The 20,406-nt window shown below is 36.0% G+C and overlaps 1 protein-coding gene across 1 annotated transcript in view; it reads right to left on the reverse strand.

Moving 5' to 3' along the window:
• The window catches only part of tei (irregular chiasm C-roughest protein teiresias), a 368,344-nt gene that overhangs the window by 114,778 nt on the left and 233,160 nt on the right, over positions 1–20,406 (reverse strand). The window contains exon 7 of the mRNA XM_073990187.1: positions 7,308–7,461. Coding sequence (XP_073846288.1) covers positions 7,308–7,461 — 154 coding nt within the window. The remainder of the gene's footprint in view (positions 1–7,307; positions 7,462–20,406) is intronic.

Raw genomic sequence — 20,406 nt, forward strand, 5'->3', positions numbered from 1 at the left:
ATTTTAAAAATTCAACACCCTCTCTCCCAAAAATTGTACAAATTGCATTTTCATTCATTCATCTTAATTTTTTTTTACATCTTCCCTGGCAAATTTCAACAACTTTTATTTTGCCCGACAAGTTAAAGTAGAAAATATTTTCAAATTTTCACAAGACGAAAAAACAAAACACAGGCATCATATAACAACACCTAGTAATGTTGTTGTTATTGTTTCTTTTGCTCCTCTGGCACCTAGAATTTCTCTTTTTTTTGCAAGGGTTTCAGGAGTTGTTAACATATTTTTGGTTGGTACCTGTGAGGAACCCAAAGAACGAGAGAAATGTTTCAACAATTTACAATACTGATGAAAACTACAAAGTATAGCTAACAGCATTTGTTATATTTTTACTTTTTTCCAGAGTTTTGAATACATTTTTTTCGATTGCACTCAAGTGTTGCATTTTGGCCCATGCCATGTTGGCCACCATTTCATTTTTCCTGTTTTTTACTTTGAAAAATTTTCCTGACTGCCTTTACTGAGCAGACCCAGTAAGAGAAAAGAATCTGTAGGTCTTTGTAAACAAGTAGTGAAATAAATATTATTTATAGTTTTGAAGGTGGTAACAATAGCAGCAGCAAGTAGAAAAAACAAGAAGAAGCATAACAAACTTCTAAGTAATTGTAGTTATTATGATGAGGTTGTAAATGTTATAAATATTCTAGGATACCTCAATTTGACAAAGACTTTTAAGTGTTGTGTCGGAGAAAAATGAAACTTGCCCATTCTCCCTAAGGCAGATGGGTAGTGTCTGCCGCAATAACAGAAAGAGATACCGTTTTGTTGAAAAGTTTAAAGGTAAAAAGGAAATGAGTTTCAATGAAAGTGATTGCATGATGGCAGGCAAAATAAGATAAAATTGTTCGTAAAGAGGAGGATGCATATGTGAGAAGTGAAAAAAAATGTGAAGACTTAATTGAAGTTATGTGTCCTAGACAATTTAATAAATTTAATAAGAAGAATACCCAAAGGGGCATCTACTCTACAGTAGATGACCAAAAGGGGCACCTAATAAGTCAAAGGGCCATGTACTTTACAATAGACGACCCAAGTGACCATCTACTCTACAGTATACGTCCCAAGCGGCAATCTACTCTACATTAGACGACCCAAAGGGCCATCTACTCTACAGTAGACGACCCAAAGGACCATCTACTCTACAGTAGACGATCCAAGGGTCTTCTACTCTGCAATAAATTTTACCTTCAACTCTGCCGTAAATTTAATTTTATTTTTCAAAACGTGGATATGTATATATATTTTATAAACGTGGATATTTTAAATGTTTTTTTTTTTTTTCAAAAATAAATATTTATTTTAAAAAATTCCTTCTAAAAAATAATTTTTTTTGATTTTTTTGTGTGGATTTTTTAAATATTTTTTTCAAAATGTGAATTTTTTAAATAATTTCTTTTTTCAAAACGTGAATTTTTAAAACAATTTTTTTCAAAACGTGGACTTTTAAAATATTTTTTTTCATAACATGGATTTTTAAAATAATTTTTTTCAAAACGTGGACTTTTAAAATAATTATACCCTACACCACTATGTGGGGAGGGTATTATAAGTTGGTTTTGGCCAAAAAGTTTGTAACGCATCGAAATAATGGTCGTAGACCCATACTTATATATACCAAAATGAATGTCTCGACGAGCTGAGTCGATCTGGCTATGTGTGTCCGTCCGTCAGTCCGTCCGTCCGTCCGTCTGTCCGTCTGTCCATCTAAACCTTGTAATCACGCTACAGGTCGCAATTTTGATCGGATCGTCACAAAATTTTGGATGTTGATGGGGGTCCCGGAGGGGAAGAAGCCTATTGATTTTGGTGATGGTCGGATAATATTTAGGGGTCGGAATGGGCAAAAAACTTATGTGGATAAAAAGACAACGTTTTTTTCCAAAGCGAATATCTCAGGTTCTATACGGGGTATACCAAAAGCAGAACCTGGCCATTAAAGTAGAAAATATCGCCTTTCTAATGATGCAAAGTAGGTTCTCATAGGGGATCAAATCATTTTTGCGATTTTAATAATAATGACGAATATCACAGCTTTGGTTCGGGACCTTCTAAAAGCAAAGTCTGACAATGAAGGTAAAAAATCCCATCATTACAATGATGTAAAGCAGGTTGGCGTAGGTATCCAAATAACTGAGATATCGCAATAGTCGGCAATACATCCATTTTTCCACTTTTTGGAAATCAGGCTACAGGTCGCATTTTTAATTGGATCGTCACGAAATTTTGGGTGTTATTGGGGGTCCCACAGAGGAAAAAACCCTTTGATTTTTGGTAATGGGCGGATATTATTCAGGGGTCGGAATGTGAAAAAAAATATTTGGAAAAAAGACCAACGTTTTATTTCAAAGTTAATATCTCCCTTCTGTAGGTGGTATATCGAAAGCAAAACCTGGCAAGGAAAGTAGAAAATATCACCTTTACAACGATGCGAAGTAGGTTGTCATAGGTGGTCAAACAACAGAGATATCGCAATAGTCGGTAATGCATCCCTTTTTCCATTTTTGTGCAATCACACTACGAAATTTTGATCGGATCCTCAGAAAATTTTGGGGGTTGATGGGGGTCTAACACAGAAAGAAGCCTATTGATGGTTGGTATACATCCCACTTTTCCATTTTTTATTTGGGTTGTACTGTCGATGCACTTAAATGCGTTTCAAAAAAATTGACCTGTGTTAATGAAGACATTCAGAGCAAAGGCGCTAAACTATACCAATTTTAATATTTTGAATTTTATTAGTCAAAAGCTTATGAACGGGGGTAGTGGTGTAGGGTATTACACAGTCGGCCCCGACCCGACTATAGCCTTGGCTCACTTGTTTTTTTCATAACATGGATTTTTAAAATAATTTTTTTCAAAACGTGGACTTTTAAAATAATTTTTTTCATAACATGGATTTTTAAAATAATTTTTTTCAAAACATGGACTTTTAAAATAATTTTTTTCAAAACGTGGATTTAAAAAAAAAAATCAAAACGTGGATTGTTAAAATAATTTTTTTTCAAATGGGATTTTTAAAATAATTTTTTTCAAAACGTGGATTTTTAAAATATTTTTTTTCAATATGTGGATTTTTTAAAAAAAAATTAAAAACGTGGATTTAAAAAAAAAAAATTCAAAACGTGGATTAAAAAAAAATTCAAAACGTGGATTTAAAAAAAAATTTCAAAACGTGGATTGTTAAAAAAAAATTTCAAAACGTGGATTGTTAAAATAATTTTTTTCAAAACGTGGATTTTTAAAATAATTTTTTTCAAAACGTGGATTTTTAAAATATTTTTTTCAAAACGCGGATTTTTAAAATCTTTTTTCAAAACGTGGATTTTTAAAATAATTTTTTTCAAAACGTGGATTTTTAAAATATTTTTTTCAAAACGCGGATTTTTAAAACCTTTTTTCAAAACGTGGATTTTTAAAATATTTTTTTTTTCAAAACGTGGATTTTTAAAATACTTTTTTTCAAAACGCGGATTTTTAAAATCTTTTTTCAAAACGTGGATTTTTAAAATATGTTTTTTTTCAAAACGTGGATTTTTAAAAAAAAATTCTTTCAAAACGTGGATTTTTAAAAAAAAAATTCTTTCAAAACGTGGATTTTTAAAATATGTTTTTTTTCAAAACGTGGATTTTTAAAAAAAAATTCTTTCAAAACGTGGATTTTAAAAAAAAAATTCTTTCAAAACGTGGATTTTTAAAAAAAAATTCTTTCAAAACGTGGATTTTTAAAATATTCTTTTTTAAAACGTGGAATTTTCAAGGAATGGCATTTTTTAATAATTCTTTTTTAAAACGTGGAATTTTTAAATATTTTTTTCAAAACTTGGAATTTTCAAAGAATTACATTTTTAAATATTTTTTCAAAACGTGGAATTTTTAAATTTTTTTTTTCAAAACTTGGATTTTTCAATGAATTAAATTTTTAAATATTTTTTCAAAACGTGGAATTTTTAAAGAATGAATTTTTTAATTACATATATATTTTCAAACGTTTATGTTTTGAATATTTTTTTTTCAAGACGTGGACTTTTTAAAAAAAGTTTCCGAAACGCGTGGATTTTTTAAAGAAAATTTCTAAAACGCGGACTTTAAAATTTTTTATACTAAACGCGGATTTTTATAATTTTTTTTTAAACGTGGATTATCTTTTTATTTAAAAATTTCAAATTTTAAATTATTTAAAAAAAATTTAAAACGTAGATTTAAAAAAATTTAAAACCTGGATTTAAAAAAAATTCAAAACTTTTAAAAATAATTTGATAGAACGCGATTTATTTTTTTTTTTTTCAAAACTTGAATTTTTTAAAAATTTTCTCTAAAATTGTGAGCACTATAACTTTTGAATGCGGTAACCGATTGGGTTCATACTTTGCACATCGTAATATATCTACGAGGCATAGATCAGGAATATGGACTATACATGTCAACACAAAATTTCTGAAAAGTTCAATTAAAGAGCTTCTCTTAAATAGATTTTCTTTTTTTACAACAACTAGAAATTGCAAAACCATTACGAAAGTAAAATTTTTTAGGGGTAAGTCGTGAGAAAATGAAACGAAAGCCTTAAAAAAACTCTTTAACACCAGGTGCAAATGGATTTTTGAAATAATTCTTTTTTTAAAAAAGTGGATTTTTTATTTTTTTTCCAGAATGTGGATTTTTTATTTGTTTTTTTTAAATGTGGATTTGTTTAATAATTTCTTTTCAAAACGTGAAATTTTCAAAGAATGGATTTTAATATGTTTTGTTTTTTTTATTCCAAAAATGTGGACTTTGAAATAACTTTTTTTTCAAAATGTGGAATTTTCATGGAATGGATTTTTAAAAGTGGAATTTTAAAAGCATGGATTTTTTAAATATTTTTTTTTTTTTCAAAACGTGGAATTTTCAAATATTTTTTTCAAACGTGAAATTTTTAAAGAATGTATTTTTTAAATATTTTTTAAAACGTGGAATTTTTTTCAAAACGTGGACTTTTTATAAATTTATTTTTTTTTTTTTTTTTTGAAAACGTCGCTTTTTCAAGAGATGTATGTATTTTTTTGGATTTTTAAAGAAAAATTTGTAAGTCGCGGACTTTAATTTTTTTATAGTAAACTCGGATTTTTATAAACATTTTTTTTTTAAAACGTGGATTTTTTAATTATTTTTTAAAACGTGGATTTTTTAATTATTTTTTAAAACGTGGATTTAAAAAGTTTAAAACTTGGATTTAAAAAAAATTAAAACGTAGATTAAAAAAAAAATTAAAATATGGATTTAAAAAAATTGGATTAAACAAATAAAACGTGGATTAAAAAAATCAAAATTTTTAAAATGTTTCTCTAAAATTGCAGTAACCGTTTGACATCATGAGCAAACGGATCAGCCGATTCAGTAAAAAATTTGGCCTTCGTAGTATTTTGTGCAAATTTATACAAAGGGGCATCTTCTTTATATTAGATGACCTAAAGGACCACATACTTACTCTACCAATCGGATAATCACGGTTATACTCCTAAAGAAATTTTGTGGTTTTTCCAAAGCTGATTTATTGCTTATCAAGATATTGGCTTAGCGTAAAATTCGATTTCGATCCCATCAAATCTCAAATTATTTTGATTTGCACATTTCCTAAATTAAGGTAATTTCATATGCAAACTAGATACAGTTTTGACAAACGTTTTCTTTAATGCCAATTTAAGCTACAACGAATTGTGCTTTTTTTCTGCTTCGCTTGTCTTCCTTTCTCTATGTTTATCTCAATTTAAGTTTCTTTCCATATCATTTAACCGACTTAAGGTATCGCTGCTTTCGTGTTTTTTTGTGTTTTCGTTCTGCTGCGATTGAAAGAAAATAGAAGTTTGTTTTTTTCCTTCTCGCTAGGGTTTTTTCTTCTTGTTTCTCACTGGCAACTGTGTCTATGGCTTTTGTGTCGTCGTCTTCTACTGTCTTTTCAAATTGCTTAACTTTTGTTTATGCCTGGGATTCCCTTGCCACACACAACTTGGTTTCATTTTTTTTCCTAACATTTTGGATTTTCTATCGCTAAATGCATTTTGCAACATTGGTTTTGTTGTTTTCTTTGGGTGCCGTTGCTTTTAAAGTTTATAGCAATTGACAGCCTTAGTGGCTTTTGGAGTTTTTGGTTTTCTTGTTGGAGATGGGAAAGGAAAAGAGAATAGCAAAAATATAGCGCACCATGAAAAGAATCAAGAAAATATCGACTTTGGCGGCATTTTTCGTTAACAATCTAAAGAATGGCAACCAATTTTCAATTGCTGCTGCTACTGTTGTTGCAATTTTACTCTGTTGTTGGTGTGTCTGTCGCTCGTTTGCCAGTTTATTTACCAATTCTTGTTGGTTTGGACATTGTTATTGTTGCTGTTGTTGTTGACGATGTATTCTTTCATTTTAACATTCATTTTTTATGACTGTTCTTGGATAGAGTTTTGTTGTCGGGCTAATGACACTTTAACGACTCTTGACTTTGTGCTTTATGAAGTGCACCACAGTGATAGACTCGCGCACACACACACAAACACGCAATACAAAAGCCAACAGACTGGCAACAAGCCGATATGGTTTGATAGTTAGTCTGCTGTTATTACAGCTTTACAGGATGAAGATAGCTTTAATGATAGGTAGTTCGTGTATTAGCTTGTTAACGAAGTAACAGAGCCGGGGATTTAAGAGTTTAAAGATAATTTTAAAACACTTTAATTTTTCGTAATATTTAAAAGAAATTCTTGCAAAACCAAATTTTATCAGTTAACGACTGAATGAAGTTAGTAAATCTAAACATAAATATGTAATTCTACACATGAGATAACTTACATACACATTCGTTCTCTACACAAATTTATTAATTAGATTTGCTTACCTTCTCAACAAAATCTTTGTAATATTTCCCCATATATATCCCCACAACATTGTTGCCAACTCATCTAATCCCTTAGAACAATCAAAATATTTATGTTATGCTTTCAATAATTTCATATTGATTAAATGCATATTTTGTTAAGGATCTATTATCCTTGGATGCAGAGAGATAGAAAACTCGTAGCAGCCAAGGCACATTATCATAATTGCAACAATAATTGGTTGCATAAATTTTAAATTGCAATTCATTAATTTCCTTATATCCCTTTGAGCAGAAAGGGAAGAGCTAACAATTTTAACATTGGAAGAGGATCGTTGTGTGAAATATCTTTGCATAACCATAAAATTGATAAACAATGTAGCATAGTGAAGGATAAGAATATTCTACTTACATTGTACATCCAAGAGGAGGGAGGCATTTTGACGTATCTTAAGTGTGGGATGTTCCATAACACACAGAATACGTGCATTATGATGTGCCCGAAAAACAGCAGGTAGGCGAGCTTCACTTTTGGCACCACTATTGATTTTATAGGTGTTTTTATCCTGCAAGAGAAATAAAAGAGGCACATATAAAAATATTTATTGCGGATATGAAAACAAAAGCTACAAAAAAATTAAAGAAATTAAACAAAAAATATCCATATCAAAGTAGTACAGTAGCCGAATCAAAGTGTCATCTCCTGTGTAGTAGACGACCTAATACTCTCCAGTAGACGACCAAAACGGTCATTTACCCTCCAGTAGACTACCCAAAGGGCAATCTTCTCTACAGTAGACGACCCCAAGGGCCATCTACAATAGACGATCCCAAGGGCCATCTACTCTACAGTAGACGAGCCAAGGGACCACATTCTCTACATTGGACGAAAATGCCTATAGAAGCACAATTTCTTTCAGAAAGGGTCTATAGAAAACCATTTCTTTAAGAAAGGGTCTATAGAAGCACCATTTCTTTCAGAAAGGGTCTATAGAAACACCATTTCTTTCAGAAAGGGTCTATAGAAGCATCATTTCTTTCAGAAAGGGTCTAAAGAAGCACCATTTCTTTCAGAAAGGGTCTATAGAAGCACCGTATCTTTCAGAAAGGGTCTATAGAAAACCATTTCTTTCAGAAAGGGTCGATAGAAGCACCATTTCTTTCAGAAAGGGTCTATAGAAGCATCATTTCTTTCAGAAAGGGTCTATAGAAGCATCATTTCTTTCAGGAAGTGTCTATAACACCACCCTTTCTTTCAGGAAGTGTCTATAACACCACCCTTTCTTTCAGGAAGTGTCTATAACAGCACCCTTTCTTTCAGGAATTGTCTATAACAGCACCCTTTCTTTCAGGAAGTGTCTATAACAGCACCCTTTCTTTCAGGAAGTGTCTATAACAGCACCCTTTCTCTCAGGAAGTGTCTATAACAGCACCCTTTCTCTCAGGAAGTGTCTATAACAGCACCCTTTCTTTCAGGAAGTGTCTATAACAGCACCCTTTCTTTCAGGAAGTGTCTATAACAGCACCCTTTCTTTCAGGAAGTGTCTATAACAGCACCCCTTCTTTCAGGAAGTGTCTATAACAGCACCCTTTCTTTCAGGAAGTGTCTATAACAGCACCCTTTCTTTCAGGAAGTGTCTATAACAGCACCCTTTCTTTCAGGAAGTGTCTATAACAGCACCCTTTCTTTCAGGAAGTGTCTATAATAGCACCCTTTCTTTCAGGAAGTGTCTATAACAGCACCCTTTCTTTCAGGAAGTGTCTATAACAGCACCCTTTCTTTCAGGAAGTGTCTATAACAGCAACCTTTTTTCAAAAAGGGTATAAGCACCTTTCTGTTAGAAAGGGTCTTCCTTTCTTTTAGAAAGAGTCTATAGAAGCACACTCTTTCTCGAAATGGTCTTTCAGAAAGGGTCTATAGAAGCACCCTTCCTTTGCAGAAAGGGTCTATAGAAGCACCCTTCCTTTACAGAAAGGGTCTATAGAAGCACCCTTCCTTCACAGAAAGGGTCTATAGAAGCACCCTTCCCTTACAGAAAGGTTCTATAGAAGCACCCTTCTTTTACAGAAAGGGTCTATAGAAGCACCCTTTTTTCAAAAAGGGTCTATAGAACCCCCAAAGGGCCATCTACTCTACAGTAGACGACCCAAGGGACCATCTACTCTACAGTAGACGACCCAAAGGGCCATCTACTCTACAGTAGACGAACCAAAAGGCCATCTACTCTACAGTCGACGACCAAAAGGGGCCATCTACTCTACAGTAGACGACCCAAAGGGCCATCTACTCTACAGTAGACGACCAAAAGGGGCCATCTACTCTACAGTAGACGACCCAAAGGGTCATCTACTCTACAGAAGACGACCCAAAGGGCCATCTACTCTACAGTAGACGACCAAAAGGGCCAACTACTCTACAGTAGACGACAAAAAGGGCCATCTACTCTACAGTTGACGACCCAAAGGGCCATCTACTCTACAGTAAGCGCCCGAAATGGTCATCTACTCTGCAGTAGACGACCCAAATGGCCATCTACTCTAAAGAAGACGCCCGAAATGGTCATCTACTATACAGAAGACGCCCGAATGGGTCATCTACTCTACAGTAGACTACACAAAGGGCCATCTACTCTACAGTAGACGACCCAATGGGCCATCTACTCTACAGTAGACGACCCTATGGGCCATTTACTCTACAGTAGACGACCCATTGGGCCATCTACTCTACAGTAGACGCCCCAATGTGGTATCTACTCTACAGTAGACGCCCCAAAGAGCCATCTACTCTACAGTAGACGCCCCAAAGGGCCATCTACTCTACAGTAGACGCCCCAAAAGGCCATCTACTCTACAGTAGACGCCCCAAAGGGCCATCTACTCTACAGTAGATGCCCCAAAAGGCCATCTTCTCGACAATAGTCGCCCCAAAGGGCCATCTACTCTACAGTAGACGCCACAATGGGCCAGCTATTCTACAGTAGACGCCCCCAATGGGCCATCTATTATACAGTAGACGCCACAATGGGTCATCTTCTCTTCAGTAGACGCCCCAATGGGCCATCTATTGTACAGTAGACGCCACAATGGGTCATCTTCTCTTCAGTAGACGCCCCAATGGGCCATCTATTGTACAGTGGACGCCCCAATGGGCCATCTACTCTACAGCAGACGCCCTAATGGGCCATATACTCTTCAGTAGATGCCCCCAATGGGTCATCTTTTCTACAGTAGACGACCCAATGGGCCATCTACTTTACAGTAGACGCCCCAATGGGCCATCTATTGTACAGTAGCCGCCCCAATGGGCCATCTACTCTACAGCAGACGCCCTAATGGGCCATATACTCTTCAGTAGATGCCCCCAATGGGTCATCTTTTCTACAGTAGACGACCCAATGGGCCATCTACTTTACAGTAGACGCCCTAATAGGGCCCCAAAGGGCCATCTACTCTAGAGCAGACGCCTCAAAGGGCCATCTACTCTACAGTAGACGCCCCAAAGGGTCATCTACTCTACAGTAAACGCCCCAAAGGGCCTTCTACTCCACAGTAGACGCCCTAAAGGGTCATCTACTCTACAGTAGACGCCCCAAAGGGCCATCTACTCTATAGTAGACGCCCCAAAGACGCCGCAGAGAGTCATCTGTACTACCGTAGGCGCCCCAAAGGGACATTTATTCTACCGTAGACGCCGCAAAGAGTCATCTACTATACCGTAGGCGCCCCAAAGGGCCATCTACTCTATTGTAGACGCCCCAAAGGGCCTACTCTACCGTAGACGCCCCAATGGGCCATCTACTCTACCTTAGACGCCCCGAAGGCCATCTACTCTACCGTAGACGCCAAATAGGGCTATCTACTCAACAGTGGACGCCCCACAGACGCCGCAGAGAGTCATCTGCACTACCGTAGGCGCCCCAAAGGGACATTTATTCTACCGTAGACGCCGCAAAGGGTCATCTACTCTACCGTAGGCGCCCCAAAGGGCCATATAATCTACAGTAGATGCCCCAAAGACGCCGCAGAGCGTCATCTGCACTACCGTAGGCGCCCCAAAGACGCCGCAGAGAGTCATCTGCACTACCGTAAGCGCCCCAAAGGGACATTTATTCTACCGTATACGCCGCAAACAGTCATATACTCTACCGTAGGCGCCCCAAAGGGCCATCTACTCTACGGTAGACGCCCCAAAGGGCCATCCACTCTACAGTAGACGCCCCAATGGGCCATCTACTCTACCGTAGACGCCCCAATGGGCCATCCACTCTACAGTAGACGCCCCAATGGGCCATCTACTCTACCGTAGACGCCCCAATGGGCCATCCACTCTACAGTAGACGCCCCAATGGGCCATCTACTCTACCGTAGACGCCCCAGTGGGCCGTCTACTCTACAGTAGACGCCCCAATGGGCCATCTACTCTACAGTAGACTCCCCAATGGGCCATCTACTCTACAGTAGACGCCCCAATGGGCCATATACTCTACAGTAGACGCCCCAATGGGCCATCTACTCTACAGTAGACGCCCCAAAGGGCCATCTACTCTACTGTAAACGCCTCAAAGGGCCGTCTACTCTACAGTAGACGCCCCAAATGGCCATCTAATCCACAGTAGACACCCCAATGGGTCATCTACTCTGCCGTAGACGCGCTAATGGGCCTTCTTTTCTACAGTAGACGCCCCAAAGGGCCATCTACTCTAACGTAGACTCCCCAAACGGCCATCTACTCTAACGTAGACTCCCCAAAGGGCCATCTACTATACCGTAGACGCCTCAAAGGGACATTTACTTTATCGTAGACGCCCAAAAGGGACATTTACTTTATCGTAGACGCCCCAAAGGGCCACCTACTATGCCGTAGACGCCTTAAAGAGCCATCTACTATACGGTAGACGCCCCATAGGGTCATATACTATACGGTAGACGCCCCAAAGAGCCATCCACTCTACCTTATATTGACGAGTTAATTTTAAAAATTAATTCTCAAGGTTTAATGATTAAAATTGATTGGAGATTGATTTAAAAAAATATATTTTTTACAAATTCATGGCGATAGTGAAGTACCAATTGGCCTTAGCAATGTATTCGTAATTGTGTAACTCAATATTTATTCTTTTTTGTATACAATTCACTTGCAATACAAGTGTTAAAATGTTCTCTACTATGGATAGTCGCCCATCCTGCCTGTCAAAAAAATCTGAATATCCTCAAAAATCGTTTTTTTTTATTTATTCACATACAGCCAAAAGTGTTTGTGGTGTTCGTATCAATTTAATGCCAATGTAATTCGCCAAAAAAGTAACAATCAGAAAAAAATTGTCTGATATGCCAATGTAAATCCTTCAGATTTTATGGAAACTTTTGAGGATTTGTGAGTTTTTCCTGATTTTTTTTTTTTTTTTGGTTTTTTTGAAGGGACTTCATCTAGCCATTCCATGAATTGATAATGTGGGGGATCGCGAATAAAATTTATCGCCATATACATATTAGCATATAACACCCAGAAGAATTAAAAAAATCAAAGGGCATACTTAATTGTAAAAAACATAAATTCATGAACTGTAATTTCGTTTCGAAAGTAGGATAGGGTAAAAAAGCCAATATTTTTAAAGCCTACCAAGTTTATAAAGGTCTTACTAGCTTTCAAGGGCCTTTAGCTTCTGACCTTTCATTCGAACACCAACGATTAACCACCTTACCAATGACTACCCATTCAGCTTGCATAAATTCTAAGCTCACAATTAGAAAAAAAACTCAAAAATAGATTACTAGCGCCTCAGTGGTTCAACGCGCTTCTCGAGCTCACTTATGGTTTAGTAGCTTATCAGTGGAAATATGATCACATAAAATTCTGCAGTCTATTAATGGCTCAACAAGAATTGGTTCACTAGGTCGGTAATCTGCCGAAGCTATCACACTAACTCTACTACAGGTTTAATCACCTCACCTAAGCTCCACTTGTTCGCTCTTGGATTTTAGAAAATTTTGCACTAAATACTTTGAAACTGTCCATCTTTCGGAAGTTGCAAAGCTTGCCAAAACAATTTAAAATATCCTTTATTATGCTTTTAAAGTATCAAAAAAAAAATAACAACAAATATCCTGTCATATCCCTTTATAAAAAAAAACTTTTACATATTTTACAATTACATCCTTCCCACAATAGATGGGAGGAGTCGGATGTTAGCTTGTGAACACCGATTTTCCCCTTCACATTTACATATTACACTTCTCTCCATAAGGAAATTTATTGAACGACATACATTTTAAATTTTGGTTGCTGCTGTTGTTGCTTTTGTTGTTGCACATATTATTCTTTTGTTGTAAAACATCACTTTTAACAATAGCATCAAATTTGTAACATATTTCCTTGAAAACTCATCCCCTTATTGTAGCCCCGAAAAAAATGATACTAAAAAACTGGCGAGCGTTAACCAAAAACATTATCAACAAAATGCGGGCTTTAACGATGGCTATTGATTCCACACACACACACACCTCACCTCTTCTCTTCGCTTTATAATATTCACATCATTCTCCAAAGCAAAAGGCAATATCATCACCACCATCTGCATCCGGTGTAACCACACATATTATGTACACATCACCACTATAACAATAGCATTGAGTACACAGTGTATACTTGAGCGGACACACATCCAAACTCACATACACACTTCAGCTTTACACAGTCAATAACCGTTAGAAGGCAGAAAACAAAAAATCGTTTGTTATACTGCTGACCAAGTAAAAATATTCTAACACCGTTTTTTGGTTCTTTGTTCTCTGCTTACAACTATTCGACCATAGCAAAATCATTTTCTACAAACTTGATTTTTCAAAATAGTCTGGCTTAATCCCTTTTGTTGTTTTAATATTTAAAACAACAAGTTTATTAGTGGAGAAGGTTTGGCATTGTTCGCCAAGGGGTAAGGCAAGGAAGACTAGTTTCGATCCACGCCACTGGATCTCATCAGTTCCCTTTGTTTCTTGTTTGTGGATATTCTCCACCGAAGTTATTTTTCAATAACTTCTTCAACAAGGAACTTTTTATACCCAAACATCAATCGTCAGCTCGAAGTATAAACGTAAACAAAGAAAACCCTTCAATGAGAAGTTTTTCTTTGGGTACCTAACACAACTCCGACGAAAGTGTTTACGAAACAAAGCAAACCTTCTTCCACTCGTATGTGTCGTTGATTTTTCAACAAATGCACATACCCAAATGCTGTTTGGTAGCTTATATACCAACAACACACAAAACCGTGCCAGTGTTTCTCAAATAGAACATTGGTGGCGTTTATTTAATTGGGATAGCTGTTACAATTTTGATTTTTCAAAATAGTCTGGCTTAATCCCTTTTGTTGTTTTAATATTTAAAACAACAAGTTTATTAGTGGAGAAGGTTTGGCATTGTTCGCCAAGGGGTAAGGCAAGGAAGACTAGTTTCGATCCACGCCACTGGATCTCATCAGTTCCCTTTGTTTCTTGTTTGTGGATATTCTCCACCGAAGTTATTTTTCAATAACTTCTTCAACAAGGAACTTTTTATACCCAAACATCAATCGTCAGCTCGAAGTATAAACGTAAACAAAGAAAACCCTTCAATGAGAAGTTTTTCTTTGGGTACCTAACACAACTCCGACGAAAGTGTTTACGAAACAAAGCAAACCTTCTTCCACTCGTATGTGTCGTTGATTTTTCAACAAATGCACATACCCAAATGCTGTTTGGTAGCTTATATACCAACAACACACAAAACCGTGCCAGTGTTTCTCAAATAGAACATTGGTGGCGTTTATTTAATTGGGATAGCTGTTACAATTTTGATTTTTCAAAATAGTCTGGCTTAATCCCTTTTGTTGTTTTAATATTTAAAACAACAAGTTTATTAGTGGAGAAGGTTTGGCATTGTTCGCCAAGGGGTAAGGCAAGGAAGACTAGTTTCGATCCACGCCACTGGATCTCATCAGTTCCCTTTGTTTCTTGTTTGTGGATATTCTCCACCGAAGTTATTTTTCAATAACTTCTTCAACAAGGAACTTTTTATACCCAAACATCAATCGTCAGCTCGAAGTATAAACGTAAACAAAGAAAACCCTTCAATGAGAAGTTTTTCTTTGGGTACCTAACACAACTCCGACGAAAGTGTTTACGAAACAAAGCAAACCTTCTTCCACTCGTATGTGTCGTTGATTTTTCAACAAATGCACATACCCAAATGCTGTTTGGTAGCTTATATACCAACAACACACAAAACCGTGCCAGTGTTTCTCAAATAGAACATTGGTGGCGTTTATTTAATTGGGATAGCTGTTACAATTTTGATTTTTCAAAATAGTCTGGCTTAATCCCTTTTGTTGTTTTAATATTTAAAACAACAAGTTTATTAGTGGAGAAGGTTTGGCATTGTTCGCCAAGGGGTAAGGCAAGGAAGACTAGTTTCGATCCACGCCACTGGATCTCATCAGTTCTCTTTGTTTCTTGTTTGTGGATATTCTCCACCGAAGTTATTTTTCAATAACTTCTTCAACAAGGAACTTTTTATACCCAAACATCAATCGTCAGCTCGAAGTATAAACGTAAACAAAGAAAACCCTTCAATGAGAAGTTTTTCTTTGTGTACCTAACACAACTCCGACGAAAGTGTTTACGAAACAAAGCAAACCTTCTTCCACTCGTATGTGTCGTTGATTTTTCAACAAATGCACATACCCAAATGCTGTTTGGTAGCTTATATACCAACAACACACAAAACCGTGCCAGTGTTTCTCAAATAGAACATTGGTGGCGTTTATTTAATTGGGATAGCTGTTACAATTTTGATTTTTCAAAATAGTCTGGCTTAATCCCTTTTGTTGTTTTAATATTTAAAACAACAAGTTTATAAGTGGAGAAGGTTTGGCATTGTTCGCCACGGGGTAAGGCAAGGAAGACTAGTTTCGATCCACGCCACTGGATCTCATCAGTTCCCTTTGTTTCTTGTTTGTGGATATTCTCCACCGAAGTTATTTTTCAATAACTTCTTCAACAAGGAACTTTTTATACCCAAACATCAATCGTCAGCTCGAAGTATAAACGTAAACAAAGAAAACCCTTCAATGAGAAGTTTTTCTTTGGGTACCTAACACAACTCCGACGAAAGTGTTTACGAAACAAAGCAAACCTTCTTCCACTCGTATGTGTCGTTGATTTTTCAACAAATGCACATACCCAAATGCTGTTTGGTAGCTTATATACCAACAACACACAAAACCGTGCCAGTGTTTCTCAAATAGAACATTGGTGGCGTTTATTTAATTGGGATAGCTGTTACAATTTTGATTTTTCAAAATAGTCTGGCTTAATCCCTTTTGTTGTTTTAATATTTAAAACAACAAGTTTATTAGTGGAGAAGGTTTGGCATTGTTCGCCAAGGGGTAAGGCAAGGAAGACTAGTTTCGATCCACGCCACTGGATCTCATCAGTTCCCTTTGTTTCTTGTTTGTGGATATTCTCCACCGAAGTTATTTTTCAATAACTTCTTCAACAAGGAACTTTTTATACCCAAACATCAATCGTCAGCTCGAAGTATAAACGTAAACAAAGAAAACCCTTCAATGAGAAGTTTTTCTTTGGGTACCTAACACAACTCCGACGAAAGTGTTTACGAAACAAAGCAAACCTTCTTCCACTCGTATGTGTCGTTGATTTTTCAACAAATGCACATACCCAAATGCTGTTTGGTAGCTTATATACCAACAACACACAAAACCGTGCCAGTGTTTCTCAAATAGAACATTGGTGGCGTTTATTTAATTGGGATAGCTGTTACAATTTTGATTTTTCAAAATAGTCTGGCTTAATCCCTTTTGTTGTTTTAATATTTAAAACAACAAGTTTATTAGTGGAGAAGGTTTGGCATTGTTCGCCAAGGGGTAAGGCAAGGAAGACTAGTTTCGATCCACGCCACTGGATCTCATCAGTTCCCTTTGTTTCTTGTTTGTGGATATTCTCCACCGGAGTTGTGTTAGGTACCCAAAGAAAAACTTCTCATTGAAGGGTTTTCTTTGTTTACGTTTATACTTCGAGCTGACGATTGATGTTTGGGTATAAAAAGTTCCTTGTTGAAGAAGTTATTGAAAAATAACTTCGGTGGAGAATATCCACAAACAAGAAACAAAGGGAACTGATGAGATCCAGTGGCGTGGATCGAAACTAGTCTTCCTTGCCTTACCCCTTGGCGAACAATGCCAAACCTTCTCCACTAATAAACTTGTTGTTTTAAATATTAAAACAACAAAAGGGATTAAGCCAGACTATTTTGAAAAATCAAAATTGTAACAGCTATCCCAATTAAATAAACGCCACCAATGTTCTATTTGAGAAACACTGGCACGGTTTTGTGTGTTGTTGGTATATAAGCTACCAAACAGCATTTGGGTATGTGCATTTGTTGAAAAATCAACGACACATACGAGTGGAAGAAGGTTTGCTTTGTTTCGTAAACACTTTCGTCGGAGTTGTGTTAGGTACCCAAAGAAAAACTTCTCATTGAAGGGTTTTCTTTGTTTACGTTTATACTTCGAGCTGACGATTGATGTTTGGGTATAAAAAGTTCCTTGTTGAAGAAGTTATTGAAAAATAACTTCGGTGGAGAATATCCACAAACAAGAAACAAAGGGAACTGATGAGATCCAGTGGCGTGGATCGAAACTAGTCTTCCTTGCCTTACCCCTTGGCGAACAATGCCAAACCTTCTCCACTAATAAACTTGTTGTTTTAAATATTAAAACAACAAAAGGGATTAAGCCAGACTATTTTGAAAAATCAAAATTGTAACAGCTATCCCAATTAAATAAACGCCACCAATGTTCTATTTTCTACAAACACTCACACACATAAACACATATTTGCCATTCCATTCTCTAGTTTTATAAAAAAACACAAACTTTTGTGGCCAATATGCTCAACACCCTCATAGTTGAGAACAAAAAAAGAAAAACGAATATTGTTATAAAAAACACACGCTCTCACCATCCACTTCATTGTTATTGGTAACATACATCAACATCAAAATCTAATGGCCATAGTAGTCATGTAACATGGCATGGGGTTGGAGGAAGGAACAAATCCATTGCCTGCATCCCAATTGGAAGCAAAACGAGAAGAGTGTGGAACATTTTAGACAAGAGACGAATTGAGTATTTTGTGTGCATCATGCATTATAATGGCTTAAATATAAAATAAACGACTGTAATAATGGCTATTTGGGACATGTAAACTATTCATAGTATAAAATGCATCAACACACATACACAGAGAAATGCACAAATAGCATTTTGTATGCATGAAAGATTAATATAGTGTGCTGTACTATTAGTTAGCAAAACGAGAACATTATTTGAAATTTTATAATACACGGCAACTGGAAATGATTTCTATACAAAAAAAACCTCCTCAGGGACCTGACAAGTTTTTTTCTATAGAAAAAGCCTCCTCTGGGACCTGATTATTTTTTTCAATAGCAAAAACCTGCTCAGAGACCAGAGGATTTTTTCTATAGAAAAAGCCTCAAGCCTCCTCAGAGACCTGAGGATTTCTTTCTATAGAAAAAAGCTTTGGAAAAAAGCCTCATCTGGGACCTGAGGAGTTTTTTCTATAGAAAAACGACTACTCAGGGACTTGAGTATTTTTTTTCTATAGAAAAAAAAAACAACCTCAGGGAACTTTTTCCTTTAGAAAAAAGCCTCTTCAGGGACCTGAGGAATTTTTTTCTATAGAAAAAAGCCTCCTCAGAGACCTAGTTTTTTTAGTTTTAGTGTAGTTTATTGTAGTTTTTTTCTACTAAAAAAAAATCCTCACGTCTCTGATAAGGCTTTTTTTAATAGAAAAAAATTCCTCAGGTTCCTGAAGAGGCTTTTTTTTAAAGAAAAAAGTTCCCTGAGGAGGGTGCTTTTCTATAGAAAAAAATTCCTCAGGTCCCTGAATAGTCATTTTTCTGCAGAAAGGCTTTTTTCTAAAAAAAAAAATCCTCAGGTCCCTGATAAGGCTGTTTTCTAAAGAAAAAAAATTCTCAGGTCCCTGAGGAGGCTTTTTTTATATATAAAAAAGCACCTCAGGCGTTTCCATAGAAAAAAACTCCTCAGGTTCATGGGGAGGCTTTTTTCTACAAAAAAAATTCCTCAGGTCTCTGAAGCGTCTTTTTCTTAAGAAAAAATCCTCAGGTCCCTGAGTAGTCTTTTTTCTACTGAAAAAAAAAATCCTTAGGTCTATGAGGAGGCTTTTTTCTATAGAAAAAAATCGTCAGGTCCCTGAAAAGGCTTTTTTCTAAAGGAAAAAGTTCCCTGAGGTGGTTTTTTTTCTATAGAAAAAAATCCTTAGGTCTCTGAGGAGGCTTTTTTCTATAGAAAAAAAATCCTCAAGTCCCTGAGTAGTCTTTCTTCTATAGAAAAAAATCCTCAGGTTTCTGATGAGGCTTTTTAGATAAAAATCCTCAGGACAAAACACACTTCTCTAAAAAGGTTGAGGAGGCCTTTTTTAGTAGAAAAAAACTACTCAGGGACCTGACGAATTTTTTCTTAAAAAAATCCTCTTCAGAGAAAAAAGAAAAAAGCCTCCCCTTGGATCTGAGGAGTTTTTTCTATAAAAAAGGCCTCCTCAATCTTTTTAGAGAAGTGTGTTTTGTCCTGAGGATTTTTTTCTAAAAAGCCTCATCAGGAATCTGAGGATTTTTTTTCTATAGAAAAAAGACTACTCAGGGACTTGAGGATTTTTTTCTATAGAAAAAAACCACCTCAGGGAACTTTTTCCTTTAGAAAAAAGCCTCTTCAGGGACCTGAGGAATTTTTTCAGTAGAAAAAAGCCTCTTCAGAGACCTGAGGAATTTTTTTTTGTAGAAAAAAGCCTCCCCATTAATCTGAGGAGTTTTTTTTTCTATGGAAAAAGCCTCCTCAGGAACCTGAGGATTTTTTTCTTTAGAAAACAGCCTTATCAATGACCTGAGGATTTTTTTTTAGAAAAAAGTCTTTCTGTAGAAAACTGACTATTCAGGGACCTGAGGATTTTTTTTCTATAGAAAAATACCCTTCTGAGGGAACTTTTTCCTTTAAAAAAAGCCTCTTCAGGAACCTGAGGGTTTTTTTCTTTAGAAAAAAGCCTCCTCAGGGACCTGAGGAATTTTTTTCTATAGAAAAAAAACCTCCTCAGAGACTTGAGGATATTTTTTCTACATAAAAAAGTCTTCTTCAGAAAGAAGCCTCCTCAGGGACCTGAGGGTTTTTTTCTTTAGAAAAAAGCCTCCTCAGGGACCTGCGGAATTTTTTTCTATAAAAAAAAAAGCCTCCTCAGAGACTTGAGGATTTTTTTCTACATAAAAAAGTATTCTTAGGAACCTGACGATAGAAAAAAGCCTCCTCGGCTACCTTAAGATTTTTTTCTATAGAAAAAAGCCTCCTCAGAGACCAGAGGATTTTTTCTATAGAAAAAAGCCTCCTAAGAGACCAGAGAATTTTTTTCTACAGAAAAAG

The sequence above is a fragment of the Musca autumnalis genome, unplaced genomic scaffold (assembly GCF_047663935.1).
Source record: "Musca autumnalis isolate F117 unplaced genomic scaffold, ASM4766393v1 scaffold_5, whole genome shotgun sequence".
Classification (NCBI taxonomy): domain Eukaryota; kingdom Metazoa; phylum Arthropoda; class Insecta; order Diptera; family Muscidae; genus Musca; species Musca autumnalis.